This window comes from Castor canadensis, chromosome 11 (assembly GCF_047511655.1).
Source record: "Castor canadensis chromosome 11, mCasCan1.hap1v2, whole genome shotgun sequence".
In the NCBI taxonomy this organism is placed as follows: Eukaryota; Metazoa; Chordata; class Mammalia; order Rodentia; family Castoridae; genus Castor; species Castor canadensis.
The window spans coordinates 24,210,485-24,235,036 of NC_133396.1; the positions used below are offsets into that span (position 1 = coordinate 24,210,485).

The 24,552-nt window shown below is 54.2% G+C and overlaps 1 protein-coding gene across 2 annotated transcripts; it reads right to left on the minus strand.

Annotated features, from left to right (window-relative positions):
* Nucleotides 1-277: 277 nt before the first annotated feature.
* Nucleotides 278-21,373, minus strand: Mllt6 (MLLT6, PHD finger containing). Of its 2 annotated transcripts, none has more exons than XM_020182881.2 (20): nucleotides 21,183-21,373; nucleotides 19,892-19,971; nucleotides 19,382-19,436; nucleotides 19,035-19,144; nucleotides 17,364-17,467; nucleotides 17,074-17,167; nucleotides 14,712-14,942; nucleotides 13,967-14,065; nucleotides 11,447-11,585; nucleotides 10,216-10,830; nucleotides 9,620-9,801; nucleotides 9,319-9,427; nucleotides 8,135-8,201; nucleotides 7,826-7,971; nucleotides 7,217-7,414; nucleotides 7,047-7,135; nucleotides 5,624-5,973; nucleotides 5,146-5,236; nucleotides 3,504-3,860; nucleotides 278-2,950 (listed from the first exon to the last, which is right to left on the minus strand). In XM_020182881.2, exons 1-20 carry the CDS (start codon nucleotides 21,289-21,291, stop codon nucleotides 2,909-2,911), a joined length of 3,267 nt encoding a protein of 1,088 aa, XP_020038470.1. In that variant the 5' UTR covers nucleotides 21,292-21,373; the 3' UTR covers nucleotides 278-2,908. The 2 variants fall into 2 exon arrangements, with proteins under 2 accessions (XP_020038470.1, XP_020038460.1); XM_020182871.2 differs by having other exon boundaries at nucleotides 11,363-11,585.
* Nucleotides 21,374-24,552: the final 3,179 nt, after the last annotated feature.

Consider the following 24,552-nt stretch of genomic DNA (forward strand, 5'->3'; position numbering starts at 1 on the left):
GCAGAGGAAATGGAAGGGGTTCTCATCAGCCTGAAGGACAGGGTACCTAGAGGCAGCAGTAAACTCAGGAGCCTGAGGGGAAATCCCACAAGTGGGGTAAAAAATTGTTTTAAAAAGGCAACCCTTAAAGTGTCATAATCTATGGAGAGGATCCAGTCAGCTCTGAGCTAAGACAGTGCTACACAGACACCCTCCCACCCTGGGCATAGCCCTGCATTCATGCCATACATTCACTCACACAGGGGTGGACAGCCAGTCACACACAGGTCACGTAGTAGGGCAAAGGGGCTTTGAACCAGGAGGCCAGTTGCTAAAGCTGGTCCCAGCTCTGCACTGTCTGCCCCTCCTAGGCTTGGAGCTGTCATCTGTGAAGCCAGGAGCTGGCTCCAACCCCTAAAAACAGGTCCCCTCCAGCTATGACACTCACCCACTAGCTATGACTCTTGACCACATGAGTTCAGCAATGCACACCCACTCATGTCCCCTCACACAGGGTGGTGACACACCAAGCTCCACTCATGCGTTTTCAAGCCCCACTTCCGCTCTGCAAACCACATCCTTCCCCTCCCCTAGACTGACAGCTCCACAAATCTGCATCCTTCCCACTCCCCACTCAAGTTCATTCTCAAAGAATGGACTGAAGCTGTGATTGAGGTCATTATAGCCATCCTTCTGCCTTGGTATCCTGCTCCCTCCAGAGGATCTTCAGTTTTCCTATGATTAAGGTTCACCAGAAGAGTCAGTACCTCTCTGAATGCTGCCAGTGTCAACAGCAGCACTAACATATGCTTTTCTCAAACCTAACCTGACTACCTCCCAGGGTATCCCAGCCTGGGGAATGCAAAGGACTTGGAAGTTAGAGAGGCCAGACTCCCCAGAGGTCAAGGTGATAGGGATGGTAGAGAACACAGCATGCTGGGGGAGTATCTTGTTTCCAGTGCACTGAATCTTTTCGGTTCACTTCCCACAGTAGCAGCCTTGGCATGGATGTCCTTCCCTTCCATCAGAACAGAGGCAACTTCAGCTCTGAGCTGGCTCAGCCTTGGGCAAGGGCGTGGGTGTCAATGAGCAAGTCTTCTAAGAATTTCTGAAGGTTATTTTTTCAGCGGCTTGGGGGCAGGGAGTTACAGTTTAATGGGTTAAATGAATACATCTATCATGTCTTCCTCACTGATATTTAGTAGTAATAAAAAGTCTTTCTGAGGTCATCAAACTGCCCCCCCAGCCTTTGCAAGTGCCTAAGAAATTGCCTCTGAAGGTTCCCGCCCACCCCGACCATTATTAGCTCCCTAACATCTTACAAAGTCTTATCAACAGGAATAATATTATTTTCCATATCAGAAAAAAAAAAGAGTTGAGCAGCACAGGCAAAAATATATCTGCACTACAATTCTGTCATTGCCAAAAATATATACATCTTCTTTTCTTTATTTAAAAAAAAAAAAAAAAAACCCCAATGACAACAAAAATCCAAACAGAAACACACACAAAAATGCACACATGCAAAGAGACTGACAGACATGGGCATTAGGGAAAGCTAGAAGCCAGCCCTCAACTCCACCCAGTGCATTTGAAAGGGACACGGGCCTCCATTGCCTCTCTCCCATGTCCCACTTGGACTTCTTGCCAAAGGTCCTGGGCAGATGGGATTCTGCTATGGTGAGAACCACCCACTACACCTCAGGAAGAAGCTGGTGGGTGAGGGGACGGTTGTTAATCAGCTTTTGTGGCTCCCCTCATTGGCCGGGGTTGGAGAATTTGTGAGGCAGGCTGGCTATAAAAGGGAGACTTGCTAAAAGTGGCCCTTGTCCCCACTCCGAATCCCTCATGCCAGTAAAGAAGAACCAACTACCAGTGGGGTCAGAGGGCCCTGGGGGGCCCCTGAGACCAAGTGGGGCCTGGGGGAGGGAAGGCAGGATATTACCCTGATTCAAAGCCCCCCAGTTACTCTCCAATACTGGAGTACTGTTCCAGATTTTGTTAACCATTCATGCCCTAGAAAGGAACCAGAGTTGGTGAGGTGGGGAGGATACAAACAAGAGCTGGGAGCTCCCCACTCTGGCACTGACCATCACTCCTATCCCTGCCCTAGGCTGCCCCAGGTCCAGGGGAAGAGACAGACAGACAGACAGACAGGCAGGCAGACACACACACACACACACACACACACACACACGCACTCACACTCTGTGGAGTCAGGCAGCTCCATCTCCCAACCCTCGGCACTCCTCAAGCCAATAGTGCAAACAAGGGGCAGGATGCAAGGGCCTCCTCACACCCCAATCACTGGGGCCCTAAGAGATGCCAGAGGCCTGGGCTGAGTCTAATGCTATCCTGTCCTTCCTCCGCCTCAAATCTGTAGGCTTTTACAAGCTCAGCTTAGGGCCCTTGGCGGGGGAAAGGGAGGATGGGGAGAAACAGTCGAAGGGATCCCTTCTGCCATCTGCCCAGCTTGGGAACAAACTGAAGGTCAAGTGGGGCCAGCCCTTCTTCCATACAGGATTTCCACCCAGGGACAGACCTAACGCCCACCCCTCCACTTCTTACTATTCAAGTGCTGATCCATTTTATGTGGTGGGTCCAACCAGCCCTCCCAACTCATGCTATAGCCCACTTTGCTCTTTTAAGGGGCTCTAAACATTTGCTCTTAGGTAGGCTTAGAACCTGTCCTTCCTCTGGGCCTCTTAACCAGACAGTGCGGAGAAGGAAGGGGCAGGTGGAAGGACTCCCCCTCCTGGTCTCCAGGTCTCCATCCTTGGCACCAGGAGTTCCCTGTACTCTCTGGGTCTCAGCATATGCTCTGGGCCAGGCCCTCCAGTGTCTGGGCCCAGGTGCCTGCTCCAGGGTAGGACATCTCAGGCCAGGGTCTAAGCCCTCCACGTAGGGGTCAGGAGGAGCACTGGTAGAGTTAGCCTTTTTCCTGGTTGGCTGAGGCTCCTTTGTCAGCAGTCTGAAAAGAAAGGAAGGGAGGCTGGGAATTTTGGAGGTGTCTGGACCTAATGCCCATTAAGAACATCTTCCTGGGACAAGAAAGCCACTAAAGGTGCAGAAGAGGCAGCGATAGAAGCCTCCGGCAGGGCTCTAGCAGGGCTCTAGCAGATGTTCACCAGGGTCAATGTTGGGGGAGTGGGGAAATTGCAAGCACATGCCAGCCAAGGCCAGCTTCCTGCACCAGACTGTGTCCAGGGTATTTCTCTCTCTCACTGGCATGACCAGAGGTCATCTTTGTCTAACTGGTCTGCTCAGAAAGGAAATGGCCTTTTCTAATTGGTCTTCCCAGAGGAAGAATTAGAATTAGAATTACTATTAGCCCCTGCTCAGAGTGTTTTTCTGGCTCTGTAGAAAGGCAGGCACCCATGTTCAAACAGAGGCCCTGGGGTCTGGAGCAGGGAACCTGGCTGACTTAGGCATTGCTGCTTCCCCTGCTCATGTATCTGATATGGTCCTTCTGACTTTGTTCATCACTTAGAAGTGAAACAGGTAGGCCCCGACCTCTTACTCACCCCTCCTTTGGGGCCACTGCCACTGCCGTCCGCCCCTGACAGGTTAAGGAAGGGGTTGGTCTGGGCAGTGAGGACTGGAGGTCCGCCTGCTGCTGCTACTGCTGCAGCCGCAGCTGCTGCAGCCATGAGACTTGTATTGTTGCCCAGTGAGGGGGCCACCAGGGCTCCGGCGGGCAGCAGGGGTGGGGCTGACGCTGTGGGCAGAAGGCCAGGGGTGCCCGCGGACAATAGTGGGGTAGAGCTTCCTGCCAGCAGACTGGCCATGGGCAGCTGGGAGCCCCCCGCCATCTGCAGCCGCTGCAGCTCCCGCTTCTGCTGGATCTGTTGGATCATCTGGTAGACAACAGTCTGATGCTCCTGCAACGAGGCCAGACTGTCCATTGGCCGAGTCCCTGCTGTCTCTCCCAGATGCCTGCCTGCCTTGTTAGGCCTGGGCCCCACCCCATCACACTGGAACCATAAGGAAGGAGTCAGGAGAAATAGCCAAGGCTCTGTCTCTAACTTGGACCTCAGTCTCCCCATCTGGACAAGAAAATGGTTGCTTATCTTCAGCATCTGTCAACTTGACACTGCTGGTCAAGTGCAAGATATTTAACATCTTTGCCTCCCCTCCCCAATACACACTAAACTAGGTCCTTAGGTGTTACTACCGTCATGAATGCCTCCAGGATTGTATCGCCTCCAATTAAAAAACATTAAACTACATCAAAAGTTTTCAACTCTCCCCATTTTCTTTTTTGAGTTATTTATTTTTGTTTTGAATAGGCAAAGCATTCTGAATGTTCCAAAAGTCAAAATATTATGTCAAAGTTTACCTTAAGAAATTTTCTTCCTATTCCAGTTCCCACTGGCCCCAACAGCTATTCAGTTGAGTTGGTTTCTTGTCTTTCTATTGTTTCTTTATTTATTTATGGCAGTACTGGGGTTTGAACTCAGGGCCTTGCATTTGCAAAGCTGGCACTCTACCAGTTGAGCCACACCCTCCAGTCCATTTTGCTCTGGTTATTTTAGAGATGGAGTTTCTCAAACTATTTGCTCAGGATGGCCTCCAATAGTGATCCTCCAAGAAGCTAAGATTATAGGCATGAGCCACCAGTGCCTGGCTCTAGTATTTCTTTATATGAAAATATTTATTTTTCTTATTTTCTTGACTCCTTCTTTTTTTTTTTTTAAATCATGCTGGAAATGGGACCCAGAGCCTTGTGTATGCTAGGCTCCTAGCCCAAATCACTTATTTTTAAAAGGCAAAAATCCCTTTCCTCCAAAGGAAATCTTAGGGAAGCCAAACATAAGACACAGACCAAAAAGAATCAGGTCTGGTTGGGGGTCGTCGCCTGCTCAGGCACCTCTCCCTGGAGTTTCTCTCATGTTGGAACTGAAATGCTCAGTTACTAGACCTGTCACACTTCAGACCCTTTCACTATGATGCAATCTGGGGTCAATCCACTACAGCATCCCTGCCCCAATGCCCAGGGGACCCTGAGAGCAGTCTTATCTCCTTGTACCCCACCAGTCCCACAAGATCAATCTTTGCCTAGCCTGGAGCCTCCTCCCCACTGCCCTCCCTGGCTGGCTGAGATCCTCTGAGGTGGTCCTTCCAGGCAGAGATGGACTCAGGTAGCAGGGAAAGGAGGGACCTTACCGGGGTCAGCTGTGGGGAGGCAAGGAGCTGCTGGAGCTGCTGGAGCTGCTGCTCTTGCTGCTGGAGGAGGTGTCTCTGCTGCTCTGTCAGGCTAAGCAAGGGGATGACACATAGGCTATGGGGGAGGCGCAGGGAAGCCCACTCCAGCTCCCAGACTCCCTTAGACCCAAAGCAAGACCCAAAGGAGAGGCAAGGATGTGCAACATTGACTGAGTGCAGAGGGTGAGGTGGGAGGGACACAGATGAGAGGGAAGAACTGCCCAGAATGAAGACCTGGAGTCCAGGATGGTAAGACAGACTCTTGTCACTAGACTATTCCCATCCAGACACACTCAGGACTCACAGTCCAGGGAGTCCCTGGCAGCCAACAGTACTATATATCCTACAGGGCTGGACATTTTTCCTTTTGGGGTGTTTTGGGGGTCCCTCCCAGAGTCAGCCTCCCCATTCCCTTCCCCAGGGCTGAGTTCTCCCTCACCTGTTCAGGCAACCTGGCAGCTGCAGTGTGGGGGCCCCACCAGCCTGGCTCAAGCCCGCAGGGTTGGGGGCAGCAGCCCCATTCAATCCCCCCAGTAGCCCATTGAGGGGCAGGCCCCCACTGCCTGTCAGCCCCCCCAACAGCCCTTCAGCCATGGGCATGGCCCCCAGCCCGGCTGCCCCAGGTGCCCGGCCCAACCCATTCTGTGGCTGGGGCGGGAGGGGGGCAGGGGCCCCAGGCAGGGCCAAGGGCAGAGTAGCAGGGCTCTGCTGGAGCAGGGGCAGCGGTGGGGGCGTGCTGTGGAAGGACAGTGATGAGCTGCTGCGGCTTGGGCAGCCTGAGTGTGGGTCCTGGGGAGAGAGGGGGAAGGGAGGGGTCAGAGGGCAGAGGACCAGCTTGACCTTTCTGGCCCCCAGCCCAGCACCCAACAGCATTCTCAAGGAGCACAGCTCTCCCCCTCACACCCCCAGGCACCCTGCGGGGAAGCAACAAGGCCCAAAGATGAAGGCTAAGAATTCAATTTTCCTAAAACACAATTACTGACCACATCTTAGGGCCCAGCACCCCTTGTCATCCTTGCTTTATAACAAGCAATGGTGACTTCCCAGGAACCAGATCTAGGGGTTTGTCCTTGACCTGTGCTACTTTGTTTCCATTTTACGAGTAAAGCCATTGACTCAGGTAAAATAACAATTTAGGGAAGAGCACTACAGCTGGAGTGAGATGCTCAGGTTCAAATCCTATGTCCACAACTCAATGGCCTGGGTAGCCTTGGGTTCAACCTCTCTGTCTCTGTTTACTCACTCATAAACTGGTGGTAATAGTAATACCCATTCCACAAGGTTACTGTGAAGACTAAATAAAGCAATGCTTTAAAAGTTTCAGTGCAAGCTTGCAATTAATGTTATTTTTATGATTATGACTACCCAAGTCACAGTTAATAAATGGCAGAGAACAAGAAACCAGTTTGTTTGATTCCAACAATAACCACAAAATAACAATAGCAACTGCTATTCCAACCACCAGCAATTACACAGGGATTATTTTGTGTGAGGCATATAATAAGCCCTTCACAAATACTTCTCAAAGAGGCCTTCCCTAACCACTTTACATCCAAGAAGAATCCCTCCCCTCTTCTCTCTCATAGCCCTCAATTTAGTTCATTTTAGCACTTTTCCTAGTTTATAATTACTTGCCATTTCCCTGGATGTAGCCTATCTTCAGGAGGACTGTGTCATTTTGCTCACTAACTACTTAGCCAATGCCAGACACTAAGCAGGCACCTCACAAATACTTGTTAAAGAAATGAATGAATGCATTGATCAATTGCTCAGCCAATCACTTCACTGCCCAGCCTCCAATATTAGCAGAAGGACCTTGAGTTTCCCAGACCTCCTCCCTGCCCCCTCCTCATAGTGCCTACCTCTGAGGACGTGGACAGAGAGTTGTCCAGGCCAAGGCTGTTCTTGCCCGGAGGGCTCTTGCTGGTGCTCAAGGAGTCACTGCTGCCCGCTGAGGGAGGGAATTGGGGGCTAGAGTGAAGTAGTTTGAACAGTCAGGCAGGGCCCCCCATCCTGGGCAAGATCCCTTCACCTTGGGGAGGCAGGCCATAGGGCCCAGGGACAGGGCCGTTGGTGGCAGGAAGGGCAGCAGGTAGGGCGGGAAAGGGCACGGAGAGCTGCACATTAAGAATCTGCAGCCGCTCCTTCTTGGCTGTCAGGCTTAGTATCTGTTCCTGCAGCCGCTGGTTTTCCTTCTGCAGTGCATGCAGAGCCTTCAGCATCTCCACAACTGCAGACAGGATAAGAGACATCTGTGCTGGGGGAGTTGGGACTAGGACAGGGACAGCAGGATGGGGCGGGGCCTGGAGAGGGAAAGAGACTGCCACAGCCTAGTGCAACGCAGATGAGCTTGGGGAGGCAGCTCTGAGGGCCACAGGTGTGAGGAACGGGGGTGGGGGTGGGGGCGGGGGCCTAATGCTATTCACCAGAATGGAAATACAAACAGAGCAAGTTGGGTCAGAGGCATCAAGGGCCAAAGGGAAAGTACAAGGGGGTAGGACTGAAGGCCGGGCGAAGAGGCCGTAGTCAAGGATGGGACAGGCAGAGAGTGGGACTCTAAAAAAGTCTGAGGCCCTGGGGAAGAAAGGCGAGAGGCAGAGGGCAAGGGCAGGTCTCCCAGCCCCATGCCACCCCTCCTCACTGTTGACACCAGCCTCCCCATCGCCCTGCTTCTCCAGCAGCTGCTCCATATTAGTGGTTCCTGGGGCTGCTGGATCTAACTGGATGCCACCGGAGGGTGCAGAAGCTGTCTGGTCGAAGAGTGCAGGGAGGCTGCTGATGGGGGACCTGGGGTCAGAAGGGAGACCAGGCTCAGGCTCACCTCACAAAGATTCAACCCTCCGCACTCAGGGGTCCCCATGCTCTCCCCTGCCCCTCCTCTACCCTCCTCCCTACAGTGTCCATCCAGGCCCTCTCCCAACCCCTCCCTCAGCCAAGTCCCCTCCCTCACATGGAAGACAGACTCTCCTGGGGGGAGGTCCCCCGACACCGGAAGCTGCAGTCCTCAAGGTCTGGCTCTTGGAAGAAGAGAGGGTAGGGATCAGCGAGGTAGGAGGACTGTCACTTCAGAGTCCCCACCAGGGTGGTGGTGCGAGATCTGGGACCTCAGCGCAGAACCCCCTCCACAAGATCGCCAATCTAGACTTAAGACCTAAGGCTCCTGCTGTCTGCTTACTTTAAGATCCACCGCCCACTCTCCTTCCTAGGAGCTTCAGAATTAGATAAATTTGAGATCAACCTGTATTGAATCTGAACCTGATACTAACTTGCTGTGTGACCCTGGGCTGGTAATTTACCTCCTACTAAGATTAAAATAAGCTAACAAATGTGAAGTGTTTAGCTGGAGGGTGTAGCTGGCATGCAGCAAGCCCTTAGTAATTATATTATTATCATAATTAACTTAGTATGATTTTTTTTAATTGCACTGGGTGGGGGTACATTGTGGCATTTATGAATGGTTTGCATGACTTTTTATATTCAAAAACTCCCAAGCCAGAAGGCAATACTTTTTATTGGGCCACAGAATCTCCCTTTGGGTTACTGAAAACATAATCACCCTACTTTGTTCCTCTTAAAACTGGAATCGTGTTTGGTTCCTTTAACGATTTACCTGGACTTAAGGTCCAGCGCTAAGCTCCACCCCAGGCTGACAGGTGGTTTCTCTGCACCAATCAGCTTTTGGGGCTGGGTCAAGTCTTCAGGGAGAGGGCGGGGAGCTTGGGGTCCTCCCCTTTAACTCCTAAATACTCAGAGAGCAGAAGGCCGACTGGTGGCACCTCCATAACTGCTGATCCCAACAGCACGGGGGAGAATGATGGAGAAGCGCTAAAGGCATTGGGCTTGGAGTCAGGAGTGGGAATTTGAGCTCTGGTTCTGCCATTTGCTCCCACAACTGCCCTGACCAAGTCCTTTCTTGGCCTTTTTCTTCTGTGAGATGGGGCAGTAATTCTACCCTGTCCTGCTCCTGCACTGGGTTTTAGTGTTAAAGTATCATCCCAGCCCCCACTCGTTCTATGTAAAGTTCTTGTTTGTTTTAGGCTGGGTGAGCATGGCCAGTGAGCCCTCTCATCCTTTCTGGGCTCACATCCTTCAGGCCTTTGGAAAGAAAAGGAACAGGGCCAGAGACTCACATACCTGTGTGGCTGCTCTCAGCTTGGGTAAGGAGGGGGTTAACGGCGCCCAAGGGGGTTCCAAAGATGTGGGTAGAAGGGAGGCTGAAGGTAGAGCCAGCCAGAGAAAACACCTGAGGGAAGGAGGTAGAATCCAGTCTGGTAGTTATTCTTGGATCTAGGGCACAACTGTACTGGGGTGGTGGAGGAGAAAGGACCAGGGAGAGGGGGATGTTCCATTGGCAATCAAGCCAAATCTCTGACTTCCCAAGGAGGGCTCTGCAGTCTGTCCCCTGCCCTTGCTCAGGGAAGGGACAAGGCCTTACCTGAGTGGTGGAGATGGAAGCAGAGGAGGAGGGGAGGGTGCTGGTGAATGGGGAGCGGCTGAGGCGGGGCAGGGCTGAGGTCCCTGGGGGCCCCAGCAGGCTGGAGGAGAGAGGCGTGCTGCAGACAGCCCGCAGCATCCCACCACCATGGGAGATGGGGTCCTTATTACTGGTGTAGATGCCTACAGGCACAAGGACACAAAGGAGACCTGCAGTCACTACTCACTGCTCTTCAGTCAGGTAGCTGAGACAGCTCCTTTCCAGAAAGCCTGCTCCCTGGGTCTGGCACACACACCACTTTAACCCTCTCTGACATCTCCTTGGTGTGCCTGCCCAGCCTGGGTAACTCAAGCTTTTCTAATTTCCCTCCCAGAACTGGGTAAATCCTGCTGGCAATCTACCCCAACCTCTCCCACAATCATACAGAACACACATAGGGGAATGTCCTAGAGGTAACTATTAGCTCCATTCTTTATATCTATACTGTGGAGCAGTTTCTATTCACTGCATTTCCTTCCAACAGCATGTTTATACCTCTGTCCCCTCATGAGACTGGCTGGGCCCTGAGATGCTCTCCACCCCAAGGGGTCACTAACCTGCCCCCAGCAGGGGGGACTCCAGGCTCAGGCTGGGCAAGCTCCCAGAAGGCCCAAAGGTGCGGGAAGCCAGACCCCCCAGGCCAGAGCTGACTAGGGAACCTCCAGAGAAGGGTGAGGCAGCAGTGGCAGTAAAACCAGCCAGCTGGGCACCAGGCAAGGAAGGGACAGCTGGGCCCCCAGGGCCCTCCTTATTCCGGCTGCCCTTGGGACGGCCTGGCCCATGTCGGCTTCTCTTGCTGGCTTTGTGCTTCTTCTCCTTCAGGGCTGTCTCTGGGGTCTCCTCAACAGGTGCAGAGGTGGTGCTCAGGGTAGGCATTCGCTTGTGGGTGCCAGTTGAGGCCCCAGGCCCCAAGACATGGGGAGATTTATAATCCCCGGGGGACGGGGCCCGAGGCCGGCCCGAGCTGGAGGTGGTAGTGGAAAAGCGCATGATGGGCCCAAAGCCAGAGAAGACCACTTTCTGGTCAAACAGGTCAGCCTTGGGGGGCTCAGGGGCTGTGGGCGAGGGAGGGGCTGAAGGGGTAGGGGCTGTGGGCTTGGAGTACTTGTCGTCTTCTGGCTGCTCCAGTTTGGGGAATGCAGAGAAGTCAGGGGAGCTCTGCAGGGATGAGCCTATGCATAGAAAGAAAAGGGAATTATGGCTGGACCCCAGGCCTCCTCCTTCCCTCCCAACTCCCATATACACTGCAGGGAGAGATGTCTGGCTGGGGAATGGAGAAGCCTGGTTTCCTGGCCCAGTCCTGCCCCTCTGTGTCCTGGGATAGGAGTCCCCACCTCCAGCTTTCCCACTGGTAAAATGGGAGGAGAGGCACTCCTACCCCAGTGAGCTCACTGGGTGACTGTAGATTAGAGGATATAATGCTAATGTTGGTGTTTTAAAATGGCCCTTGCAGCACAAGTGTGGGGTTGAATGAATATTGTTATGGGGTTGCAGGAGTGGGTCCGGGGAGGAGAGGTCCAGTTCAAGAGCAGAGGGTGGAGGGCTGGCTGAGAGACAAGCCACTGCGTGGGATCCCCCATCTTTACCCTGCACCAATTTGTAAAAGTAAGTAGATGCAAACCAATGAACAAACGTTCTCACTAGGAAAGTGCAGGGCGAGTGGCTGTCCCCGCTCCCAGCCTCCTCCAGGATGCCCACACTCACCTGCAGGCTGGAAGGGCCCCCCAGAGGAGGAAGAAGAGGAAGAGGAGGAGGAGGAGGAGGAGGTGGAGGTAAAACTGCTCACACCTTTCCCACTGCTCAGTTTCTTCCCCTTATGACTCAGGCTATGGCTGGAAGACTTTTTCCCCTTTGAGTCCCTGCTGCTCTCAGAGGTCTCCTGAGTGCTGGCCTCATGGTGGGAGGAAGAGGAAGCTGAAGAGGAGACCTGAGGATGGAGGGGGAGACAGAGGAGGATCAAAGCCAGCTGCCAGGCCTGGCTTACTCTGATATGAGAGAGCACAGGACCTGGTCTTCACTGGGAGAGCCAAGAATAAGCTTCATGCCAGGCTGGGAGCTCCTAGCTCAGGAAGGTGGGGACACAACTGTGAAATTCTGAGGGTGAGAGAGCAAGAGATGTATGCTCTGTACCCAAGAACATGTCTATCCCTACCTCAGGCAGGAAGACAGAGGGCTAAGGGAAGAGAACAGTCCACAGGGGACCCTGCATGGACTGACTCACCTGACTTATGAAGGCTTCATGCCTGAGAAGGCTAGGCCCACAAAGGAAAGGGACCCACAAAAAGACAGAGCTGTCTTGGCCCATGGCTACCTGGCCTCTTCCCCTTCAAACCATTCCATGCTCTTCCTCCATAACCTGAGCACTCTGGCTGCCCTCTCAAGGACAATCTATCCCTGCTCCTCCTGAGAACTACTGTTCCCTCAAAACCCAAAAAGTCCTACCTTCCATGAAGCCTCCCCAGATACAGGGTGGAAAAAGCCATTCTGCCTTCTTATTTCCCGAGCACTGTGTACATCTACACGTCAGCAATTGCCATACTGCCCTAAAATATTCTGTCTCATATCTGAGACATCAGATATGTCACTGATGCAGTGACATCGGCAGCAGAGCTGTGGTTGGAGGAGCATGGGCCCTAGCATCAGGCAGGACAGGGCCAGGCATGAGCCCAATAAAAGGCTCTGGCCTTTAGTATTGTGGTCTCACCACTTCATTCACTTTCAGTGTCCTTATGGGGCTAATTATGGATTCTTGAGAATTACAAGAATGCCAGAGACATGGTGGGAGTCAATAAACGATAGTGAGTCTGACAGTAGCAGCTGTGTGCTGGTTAAGAGCACAGGCCTTCAAGGCAGACTGTGTGGATTCAAAACCCGACTCACTTACTAGCTGTGTGCTTTTAGACAAATTACTTAACTTCACTGTGCCTCAGCTTCATTTATTAAATGGGAATAATAAAATACCTACTGCCTTGGATTTTGAAGATTAAATGAAGCCCTCCTTGTATACCCCTTCCATCTCCTGTTCTAAAAGAGAGCCTGGTCTGTCTACATTTGTGCCTTGTATTACTGCCAGGGAAGACGCTTTTCCTCTTGGTGGAGACCAGGTATTCAGCAAATTGTGCGGAGTAAACAAATGCATGCAGAGGGAGGATGGATGGGGGAATGAGAGCCACCCTGCACTGCCCCTCCCTGGGTGGAGCCCTGGTCTCTGTCTTATCCTTTGTTCTTTTCAGCAGCTGGAGTTCTGAAAGGAGCCAGATGTGGTTCTGAGAGCAAGGGAAGAAAGGGACTTGGGGGAGGGAGGGTGGCTGAGATGCTTGGGCAGTGGAGGGGGATGAGAGGCTCCTTGAGCATGTCCCAGGGACAGTTAGTTAGTTACTGGGGGACTCCCAGGTCTTTCCATCTGCCTGCAGCCCTTTCTCCCCTCCCCCATAAGGCCAAGGCCAAGGGTATGAACTACTAGCTTTTCCAGGTGAGCCCTGGGAAACAGGGAGGGGAGAGGGTTACCGGAGCAGTTGCTGCAGCAACTTCACCCTGGAAACCTGATACCTGAGCCTCCTGCTAAGATGCCCAGAGCTCTGCCAACCATCTGAGGTGGTGAAGGTGACTGGCAATAGAACCAATAGGAGGAAGCAGTTTCTCCAGGCCCCCAGGGCTCTCCTTCCATGGGGAGGGCAGGTTGGAGGGATAGGCAGGGAGAGGGAGGCCTGTTCTGGCTTGGATTAGTGACTCCCTGGCCTAGAGTAGGGTCTGCCTGTTGCCCATTTCTGGAGACAGGCCTGAGACTGAACACCCGACTGGAAAGCAGGAGATGCCTAGGGATTTCGGGGTATTGCCCAGGGGACTGACCCCCTTGTACCACAGCCAGCACTTTCAGTCCCTCCAACCTGCACTCCATGGAGTGGGAGCTGAGTTAGGCAACAGGCTTTGGGTATCCTCCTGATGGCAGAGGGGTCCTCTGCCTATCTCTGGAGGGGTGAGCTCCAGGAACTTGGAAAACAGGGCTGAGTACTGCAGCCTCACTCTCTGTAGACAAAAGCCCAGTGCCAAGACCCTTAGTCTGGACAGAGCAGATGTAAACATCTGGCAGCCAGCAGGGTAGGGTGGTACTGCTACCCTGTACTCATGGTTGCTCACTGCTCTGTTGGACTGAGGAGCACAGGCTCCTTCTAGGCTAGGTATGGGTGGGGGGGGGGTGACACTAACCTAAAACTGTGGGAGGGTCACCATGTGAGTCCCAGTCTCACCCTCCTCCCACTGCCATTCCTGAACCAGCACATAATCCCTCCTGAATGTGGACAACAGTACCTTGTCAGCAGTGGGGACCACAGGCTGGGTAAGAATGCTGGGGGGAGACTCAGGCCGCTTCTTGTGCTTCTGTTTAAGGCGTTCTTTGTCCTTTCGACTCTGGAGAGAAAAAGGTGACTAGGTGACTAGGTGACTAGATAGTGATACTGGAAAACTGTTTGGGGGAGAATAAACCTAGCATGTGGGTATGGAGAGCTGACCCCCTCTCAGAGATGAGGTTTAGTGCGAGTCACCCCCCCTACAGAGGGATGGGGGACTCTGGCTAGACAGGAGTGGCTCAGGCAAGATCCTCTGAGAGCCAAAAGCCCCTCCCCCCTCATCCTCTCTACCTGCTAAAAATAGCCTGTCCCATTATCCCACCAGTGACACAGAGCACCACATACAAGCGCACACACCTACAAGGGTATCCACCCAGGACAAGATGCCATGCAGAGAGACGGGCACACTGTGGTAAGTGGCACAAAGGGACCCAGGCATGTGTATTAGGAAGTGGCTGGCACACAGCTAGATTGGCACTGTGTGCAAAAGGTGTTGGCCACATGTCTGGGGTTGGAGATATTGACATGTTATAGGGAAGAGAGAGGAACCACACAGACACAAAGAGCTCATGCTGTACTCCTCAGCCCTTCCTGTCCCTCAGTGGCCTCAGAAGGAGGAAGAGAGCAGGTGCCCCAGCTCTTGGGGCACCTCATGGTGGCTTTTGGAAAGAGGCGTGTGAGTGGGAGGGTGGAGGGGGAGTCTTCACCTTCTTCTGGCCCCTCTCATGATGGGTAGGGTGCTTTTCCTGCTGAGCGGATGGTGAGGTTGACCGGCTTCTCCTGCCAGCGACGAAGCTACTGCTGCCTCCCCCTGTGCCGCCACCACTGCCACCACTGCTGCTGCTGCTGCTGCCACCACCACCTCCGCTGCCTCCTCCTCCTGCTCCAGATCCTCCTCCTCCTCCTCCTCCTCCCCCACTGCTGTGCCTGGATGTCTTCTAAGAGAGAGAATTGAGAGGAACTGACAAACCTTTTTACTAGCTTTAGGAAAAGGTCCCTGAAGGTCGTATGACCCTGGGGCCAATCCCATCTGCCCTATCACTAGGAGGAACTCATGTTCTCCATCATGCTCTACTTTCCCAACCAGCTTATCCAATGTGCAGATTCCACAACGGAGGCCCAGAAAGGCGGGACATGACTTGGCCATCAGTAAGGTGTAGTGCAAGTGTAAGTAGATCCAAGCCTGGGGCTTGGATCTCTTGTGCACCGCTACCTACTCTTTTCATTATCCCTTGGCCCATCTCAAGCAGACTGAGCCCATTTCTACATCATTCTTTTGGAAAGACAGTGTGCTGGGGGCCCTTGTGGGAGGCCTCGATCCCCTGCACTCCACATCCCATACTGCTCCCACTTTTTTTCCAGCCATCACAAGGAGGAGTTGCTTCCCCCTTCGCCTGGACTGATGGCTTCACCTGTCCTAGGCTTGCAGCTGCTCCCTCTGAGGTCACCAACTATTCCCCAACAGTCAAAACTGAGGGCTAATTTCAGGCCTTGCCTGCCTCATCGCCCCGGTATTGGGTATAGATCCTATGCTATTAAGTTCCAGCCCCTCTTTTCCATGGTTCCTTCACACCTTGGCCATGCCATCCTGCCCATATCCTGGCCACAACCTGGGGGTCCACCCCAGCCTTATAGGGGCAACCCCTACCACCCTGTCCAGGGGTCTGACATTCATGAAACCTGAACAACTCCTCTTGGCACCTCCCGAAAACCCAATCAAGATCCCTTCCTTGTCCTAAATCATCATAAAATCCTGAAACCAAGGTGACTATATAATTTGTTACCCAAGCCAGGACACTTCTGAAAATGAAAGGGAGACCTATATTAATCATTATACCAGAGTAACAGGCACAAATTGAGACCATCTGGGATGAGTCAAGACATAGGCTCTCTCTACTGAAGCCAGCTGCACCCCCAGGGATCCAAGCTGTATCCGCCTAGTGTCTAGTGCCTGGACCCTGCTTCTCGGCCACCTCACCATTTAGGAAAGTCTACCTAGAATGGCTCCAGCATCCAGACTCATTCCTCTATCCCCCCTTCTCACAGCTGTCTCCCTCCTGCCAGCCTCAGCCCTTCCAATCCAGCCTCATTGTGGCTGCCAGGGTAATCTTCCTTTAACACAAATCTCACCATGTTATACAGCTTTCCAAGCTTGTGGCCTGGGGTGGGGGTTGGTTGGGGGAGTCCAAGCCACAGCCTAGCTTTGCAGACACATCACAGCTTCTGGAACATGCAAGTCTCCCCACAGACATGGGACAGTACCCTTCCAGCCTAGGGCAGAAGTAGACTCAGCTCCATCTCCTTACCTCACCTACTCCTGCCTGGCTCCACGAAATGCCTTGTTCTGCCACTCACAGTGCTCCATCTCATCTCTGGACTCTGTCTATGCCCTGCTGGGGCTTCTTTTGTGCTGGCTAAACAGGTTCTCAAAGAGCTTTCAAATTAAACTGCCTGTTCTAAATCCCATCCACCAATTGTGAGATAAGTTAATGGCCTTGGGGAGCCTTAGTTTATGCATCTATGCAGTGGGGAAAATGCAACACACCTAGCTCTTAAGGTTGGTAGGAAGACCACACGAGATAATATGTGTCAAGAACTTAGTAGAGAGGCTGGGCACTGGTGACTCACACCTGTAATTCTAGCTACTCAGGAGGCAGAGATCAGCAGGTTTGAAACCAGCCTGGGCTTCGTGAGACCCTATCTTGAAAAAACCCATTACAAAAAAGGGCTGGTAGAGTGGTTCAAGGCTGGGACAGAGCAGATGTCACCTCTCACATAATTGTTGGCTGTTTGTATTTCCAGCTCCCCTCAGTGAAGCCTTTAAAAAGGCTCCCTTGTCCTTGCAGCCTCCCTGACAGGCGGAGTCTGAGCTGTCTTCTGGGATGGACTGCTAGGTTCAGCTCTGATTCACACTCCCCAAGCTGCAATTTGTTCCCCATCAGAGGGAGAGCTCCTCAACGACAGGGCAGGGGATCTACTGCCTCCCACACAGGCACAGGCCTGGTCCAGAGCCCTGCCCTCTAAACCCTCAGTGACTAACCCACTCATGCACTGGCAGATGGGACTCACCATCTTGCTGAAATGGTATTTGCAGTAGCCACAGTACTTGACATTGTCTACCTCCAGCACTTCTTCCTCGCAGAGCAGGCCTGCCATTTGGGCACTAACCCAAGAGAGGTCAGGTGAAAAGGGGGTGGGTGACCACAGAGCAGAGCAGCTGCAACCTCCTCCCATCCCAGACCTGCCCGAAGACCACTGTTACCATTCCCGAAGAGATAGTAGCTAGGATGAGCCCACTCAGCCGCTCCCCCAACCCCAATGACAAACTTCAGAGAAGGGGTCAGGGACATCAATCTCACCAGGTAACATGGAAAGCTTGTCGACATCCATGGCGGTTACAGGTCATGCAGGCTCCTGATGCTGCCTTGCTCTCCCGGCCCTGCTCCTCACAGATGTAACAGGTCTGCAGGACACAGTGCACTTGTCCCCTCCTCCAAGGAGCCCCTGTCATGCTAGTTGAGGGGTCCTTTGACCTCCCCTCACTTCTGTCCTCTCCCCTCCATCCCAGATCAGTGCTAATCATCCTACAGGGATGGAGAAGTTCTATAACCTGCACATTCAAGTCAGTAGCCAGTGGTTCCATGGGCCACTAAGCACTTGAAATGTGGCTAGTGTGACTGAGGAAGCGAATTCTAAATCATACTTAATTTTAATTAATTTCCATATCCACCTGTGACCAGCAGTTACTACATTAGACAGCACAGTTCTTGGTGAAGGTTGAAAAGCCACTGACTCCCTGGTAAGCCTATTCCCCTTGTGGGCCTCTGCCTGTGCTCCACATTCTGCCCGGAACCTGGAACTCAGCATCCCCAAAGCCACATCTTTCTCATGCCCCAGGTCTCAGCCTCAGTGTCTCCTTCCTTGACCACCTTGTCTAAAGCGAGCCCCAGCAAGTATTCTTTATGTCAGTGCCTTATATTTCCTTCATCGTACTTATCACAAATTGCACCCACTTTATTTGCCTGCATTGATTTTTAGTCTGCCACACAGAACATGAGTTTCATTGGGCAGTCAGTACATCTGTCTTGACCAATGCAGAACACTATGTATCTGGTACTTGTACCAGGTATGTCAAACAGTAGGCACTCAATAAAATGTGGACAGCCAGGCAACGGCGGCTCACCTGTAATCCTAGCTACTTAGGAGGCAGAGATTAGGAGGACTGAGGTTCAAAACCAGATGGAGCAAAAAGTCTGCAAGATCCTATCTTGAAAAACCCTTCACAAAAATAGGGTTTGTGGAGTGGCTCAAGGTACTGAGTTCAAGCCCCAGTACCACCCAAAAAAAAAAAAAAAAAAAAAAAAAGCCAGCCTGCGCAAATAGTTCTCCAGATCCTATCTCAAAAAAATCCAACACAAAAAAGGGCTAGTGGCTCAAGGTACAGGCCCTGAGTTCAAACCCCCAGTACCACAAAACTAACTAAATAAATAAAATGTGGCCATCTATGGGGGATGAATCAACCACTAGCTGGGGATGAATCAACCACTAGCTAAAGATGACACCTAAGCCTAGCACTGGTGTCTCAGGCCTGTAATCCTAGCTACTTGGGAGGCTGAGATCAAGAGGATCAAGTTTTGAGGCTAGCTCAGGCAAATAGCTCATGAGACCCCATCTCTAAAATAACACAGAAAAATGGATTGGAGGTGTGGCTCAAGCAGCAGAGTGCCTGCTTGGCAAGCACAAAGCTCAGAGTTAGAAGCCCAGTTCCACCAAAACAGAAAAAATAATAAAAATAAAAAAGAGAGAGAGAGACTACACCTGGTTGTGTCGCTGTAAAAGGACCTACTGCTTTGAGCTCCAGAGCGTATGTGTCTCTGTGTCCACAAAACTGGGTAGGTACCTAGCCACTTCCCAATGGCCCTGTAAGCATTGTTTTGACAGAATCTAGCTACACTGGAATAAGCAAGCACCGGAGGGACACAAAGGTGGTCAGCCAGGGAGGAGACTAGGGCATGGCAGGGGCAGCTGACCTTGTTGAAGCGATCATGAGGCACATACTGCAGTACGATGGGCTCCATGGTGAGCACGTTGGCAAACTGCACCTCCGGGATGTACAGGGCACACACCACATGGGCCCAGCCTGGGGCAGTGTGGGGTCCAGCTTCAGTGGGATGGGAAGCCAGAGTCCCCACCCCTCCTAACCTGAGGTTACAGACTGTCCCCTCCTCCACAGCCTTCCCATCAGATTCAAGCACCAGCCAGTGAAAGGAACCCAGCCTCCATTCCCCCACCCTTCAAGCCACTCCTGCTTTCCCAGACCTGCTCAGGGAGCCTTGTTGACCTTACCAAGGGTTCAAGAGCTCAGGGTCCCTCTCACCTCCATTGTCAGTCCTCTTCAATGCCCCGTCTTTGTGTGGGCACAGCTCACACCTCTGCCAATGCAAGGGCACAGGGGTTGGGGGATCTGATGAGCTGGGCCCTCCCTGAACACAAAGGGCCCCAAAATGGAAATGATAAGATCTGGGGAAAGGTGGTGACTGAGAGTGTAGGGGAAAGAGGATTGGCTGTGAGTTGATAATTGTTTAAGACTAAGTGATGATGAGGACCTGAGTTTCATTATTGTAGTCCCTCTATTTCTGGAGCCTTGGAAACTTCCCATGGTAAGAAGTTAAAGCAAAAAAAAACCAAGTCCCCAGGCCTGAGGTGGAGCAGAGTGAGGGATGAGCTGAGGGAGCCAGAAATGCGGCTGGTGATAGGTGTGCAGGAAACAGGAAGTCTTGCGTGGTCCCACCCCAGCCTCAGCTTCTGAGTCCCCTAGCTCAACCAGGAGGAGATGCTCAGGTGTGTGGGAAGGGGAAGGGGCCAGGAGGAGGAGTCTGGAACTCACCACCCTGGCAGCTCGCTCCTGAGATTCACATTTCCGACAGAACCAGGGTCCGGTTGGCACCTGGACGATGCCATAGCAAGCTAAGAGTGGGGGAGGAGAGTCACTGAGCAAAGCCACGGGCTTTTCCCCCAGAGTAACTGGGGGAACAGAATGACTCTAAAGGACTGGAGCCAATTCCAGCAGGAGGGGGGCTGTTCCTGGGTCTGGGGTCTCAATCCCTAAACAAAAGACCACAAGCAATGCCCAACAGCAAAAGACCAGCCTTTACTTACACACCCAAGCACTCCAAACAAGGGCGGGAAGTCTGAGTCCTTGACCTTAAACTTGTAGAAGATCCTAGATCCTCCCCACACGCCCTTTCTGGACCTGTTTCCCAGCTCCTGCCCCCAACCAGTCCCAGGCATCGGGAACAAGAAACAACAGTCATGATAGTCAAACACGTTTTGTTGTGGGGGGGGGGTAGTATGCACTTCTTAAAGGGCCAGTAAGGGATAAGGCAGGGAAGTTGGGGGTCCAGGGATCTCAACTTCTGCCTCCAATTATCACAGGTACAAAGTCAAGGCCGAGGGCAAGTGCAGTGCAGGTAACCGAGAGAAGAGTGGCGGGAAGAACCGGCAGCCACAGCATTAAGGTTGTCCCAGGAAGCGGGCGGGGGAGGGGGGGGCAAGCTGGTTGTGCCAGACAGGCGGGAGATGCCAGCCTGCGCCCTCGGCAAGATTCCTCAAGGAGTTAACTCCCGAACCATGTGCTGCTGGGGGAAACTCCAAACCTCCCTCTCCTCCATTCCGTCCCTCTGCACAACCACTCTCCTTCTCAGCTCTTCTCAGGAAGATTTTAGGAGTCCCTACTCCCCAGGGACCCTTCTCCTCCCTTCCCAATTCCGCTCCTCCCAGTATCCGGAAGCGAGGGGGGATGACCCCCCCTTGACCTCTTCCTCCGGGAACCGGGACCAAAATAACCGGGCGGGAGGGGACACCTCGCAGGTAAACATTCCCGCAGCAGCCCCGACACCCGGCGGCGCGGAGCACGGGGAGTTCACTCCTAGCTCCCTGGACTGTCCCCAAACTCCCTTAACTTGGGGTGGGGGGCGCGGAACTGGAACAATAGGCAAGAAAACAATGCCTGACCCGGTCCTCCAGGACCGGGCAGGGGGAGCCCCACGCCTCCCTTCCCTTCAGGTGGGTGGGGGAGGGGCGCGCGAGCCCCGGAGGGCTCCGGAGGGCGCGGCCCGGGGCGCCCCGCGCGCGCCTCCCCCGGGGTCCCGCTGCCCCCCCTCGGGCCACCCCCGTACCTTGGTGGACTGCCACGCTGCACGCGTGCCCATCGCAGTAGACCAGCGGGTTCTCGGCCCAGCCCCTCTCGTCCGAACATACGCAGCAGCCTCCTACCATCTCCTTCATACTCCCATGAGCTCCCTCCGGGGCTGGGGCGGGGGGCCGGCCGGTGGGGGTCGGAGGTTAGGGGGGGAGGGAGGGAGCGGGGGGCCGCGCGCCTCCTCGCCCCCTCCTCCGCCGCCGCCGCCGCCGCTTCTTTTCTTTGCCTCCTCCTTCCTCCTCCTCGGCGTCCTCCTCCTCCTCGCTCGCTCTGTCTGGCCGCCCCCCCCGCCGTGCTCTCGCCCTCATGCCCCGACGGGCCTCCCCCCCCCACAACAATGAGACTCGCGCGCCGGGCTCCCCCTCCGCGCCGCTCGCCCGCTACTAGGGCCGCCCGGCCGCCGCGCAGCCCGGGCCCGGCGGGGGAGGCGCCGAGTGGCACATCGCGGGCGCCCGCCCGCCCCGCGCCGCCCGCTCACGCGCCGCCCCCCCGGCCCCCCTGCCCGGCCGCGGCAGCCATGGCCGCGCGCCTCCGCTAGCTCGCTCCCGGCCCGCCCGCCGCTGGGTAAAGTCTTAGGTTCAGGGAACAAAGCCTGGCTTGGTAGGGAGCTTTTCACTCCTTCGCTCCGTGCAGCTTTTCCGTCTTTCTTTTTCGTTTTATGGATCTCGGTCGTCACTCCTGAGCCCTCCCTCTGCCTGTCCTCGGTCTCGCGCTCCGGGTCTCGGATTCCGCAGCCCTCTCCTCCCGGGTCTTCAACCTCAGGGAAATTTGGGGATGCCTCTTTGGCTGGCAGCTCTTTGGATGGGATCTGTCCTCGGAGGCTACTCTGGAGGATAGACACGCTCTCACTTGCAGACATTTACTCATTCCGCAAATATTTATTGGATGCTTAGTATGTGCAAGCCGCTGGAATAGATATTCCTGCCCTCTGGAAGCTTCCCGTCCAGGTCATAGACACACGCACGCACAGGGACTCAGATCCCATAGGGGCACCCGACACACCCACAGCTTCACCCATCAACACCACCTGATCCTTTCAGAGACCCACGGGCACGCTTGGCGAACACCCGAGTTACAGACCACAAGTACTGAAGTGCTTGCGAGCTAGTCACACTTGACCTCTAGGCGCACACACACACCGCACCATCCCCCAGATTGGGTCTGGAGTTAAAATTGAGGGAGGCAGAGCCCGAAAGCTTCTTCCCAGAGACTAGCGGGACATGATCTGACACCCCCACCATACACTTTCTAAAGGGGGGGCGGTGCTTACTGGGACCAAAGGTCAACCCCCTCCCCAGCGGGAGGCTGGGTGGCGGAGGGAAGAAGGCAGCCCTGGGGGCTTCAACTACACTTCAAAGACCTCGGCCGGGAACGCTTCCTGAGGGGGAGGGGCAGAGGGAGAGGAGAGGGGAAGGCCGGCTGGCGGACTGGGGATCGAGGGGGCCGCTCCCCCTTCAGCGCACTGCCCCCCTGGCAGACTCTTCCGCCGGGTCCGCCTCCTTTTCACCAGCACCTGTTCAACCGGAACATCAAGGGGCCAGGGCCCGCCGCCCCCCCCTCGGCGTCTCTTTAGTACCTTTCATCCCGGAAGGGGGGTGAATCCCCGCCCAGATGGGGGGGAGTAGGGAGGGGGAGAACTTGTCCTTGACCTGGTCTGTAGCGTCAGGGATTTACTCCCTTAATCCAGCCTAGGCGGGAGTTTGGGGAAGTCCGCGAAGCTGAGCTCAGGGCTGCAGCCCCCACCTCCACTTGCTGCTGCGTGGACACCAACAATCCCACAGGGCTGTCAAAACGAAGCGGCTCCGCCTAATGACCCAAATTGCGGTAGCCTGTCTTTGCGTCCTCCCTGCCCGAAGATGGGGTTGGTATGGTTGAGCGCAGGTCGGAGTAGTTCCTACAAGGACTGCTGCACGCCGGATTCTTGATCGTATTTTGTGAACTTCGCTCATACGAAAAGTTAAACAAGATGCAGAGAAGTCTCACAAAGAGTTTCTAACGAATTACCTTTGCTCCCAAGAATAAAATTGCAAGAAAGACTCAATAATGTTAGCCCTCGCCATGCGCCAGTTTCAGAATATCTGATGTTTGTTTTTGGAAGCCACCACTGCCGAAGTGGCCGCAATTTCGGGTTTCGCCCGACGGGTGCGGGGGGCTACTGAAAGGCCCGTTGGTCCTTTTGCCCAGGGGTAAGTAACGTGGGGCCAGGGGCCAGGAAGACTTGTCTTGGGTCAGGGCCATGCCCAGTGTGCCCCCAACACTTGCGGGTGACATTTGTGCGTTTAGTGTTTTAGGAACAATGTTTCGTTTAATCCTCCACCGAGATCCTCACTTGCTCAAAGGCACACAACCCAAAAGTGGCAGAGCCGGGATTTGAACCCATTATGTCTTCAGCTAAGGCTAGGTTGCCGCCACACATACTGTGTCTGTGCGGAGATGGGATGTCTATTTTTCTTATAAGCACCCTCCACAAATGTTCCCTTCCGCGGTCCGGGGTGTGGAAGGTAGGGACTCCGGGAACCCCGCAGGTACCAAGGACTGAGCAACTTTCAAACTTCCAGCATTCTCCAACTTTCCAATCCACAAAAATAGGCCAACAAATGGTTCAAGTTCATTGTGGCGTAATGTATCACTCATATGGAGTGTCACGCAGGTCGGGGATGTACGACTTTTGACAAGTGACTTAAGCTCTCCTAGGCTCAGCTAGTCCCTGCGTAAGTGGGGAGTCACCCTTCGGGAAGGGCTGTGGGGAAGATCGAACGGATATCCCTAATGCAAAGCGCTAAGGCACACAGTAGGTGCTCAATTCCTGCCGGTCACCCTCCTTAAGCGCGCTAGGGCAGCGCGTTCCTGTTCCCGCTTCCCGCCTCCCGCATCTCCGCCCGCCTCGCGCATCCAAAGGGACTGGGGCAGAGACGACCAAACAGAAAATTATTTCCGCCCGCTCGGCCCGCCCCGCCCCGCCCCGCCCCGCCCGTCCCCGGAGCCAGAAGGGGATTGTGGGGCTGCCGCCGGAGCCGAGCGGGGCGGAAGCGCGCGTCGCGCTGCAGCTCCGGCCCGAGCACAGCGGCCCCCGCACCTCTCCGCCCGGCCTGTGGGCTGCGGTCGGGACGGCCCCGGGGCGAGGCGCCTGCCTCCGGGTGTGTTTCCGCGAAGTCTGGCTCGCCGGTTCCCGGAACCGAGCGGGGGAGGCTGGAGGCTGTCGCGGTTTCGCTTCCGATCGCCAGCCCGGCCTTTGGTTTCACCGGTCCCGGGGGCCAGGGGTGCGACCTCTCTTCTTGGCCATTAGGCAGTCCCGGGCTGGAAGAAAAAGACTGCGTCGCCGCCCGCTGCTTTGCGTTTGCTTTGCG

Excerpts from the sequence above, each read along its gene's own strand:
- Mllt6 (XM_020182871.2), bottom strand. The coding sequence starts at position 21,291 with ATGAAGGAGATGGTAGGAGGCTGCTGCGTATGTTCGGACGAGAGGGGC. Across the intron at positions 19,437-19,891 it reads AGGAGCGAGCTGCCAGGGTG|AGGTGTGAGCTGTGCCCACA; the intron begins GTGAGTTCCAGA and ends TTGCATTGGCAG. Across the intron at positions 11,586-13,966 it reads TGGTCCCCACTGCTGACAAG|GTCTCCTCTTCAGCTTCCTC; the intron begins GTACTGTTGTCC and ends CTCCATCCTCAG.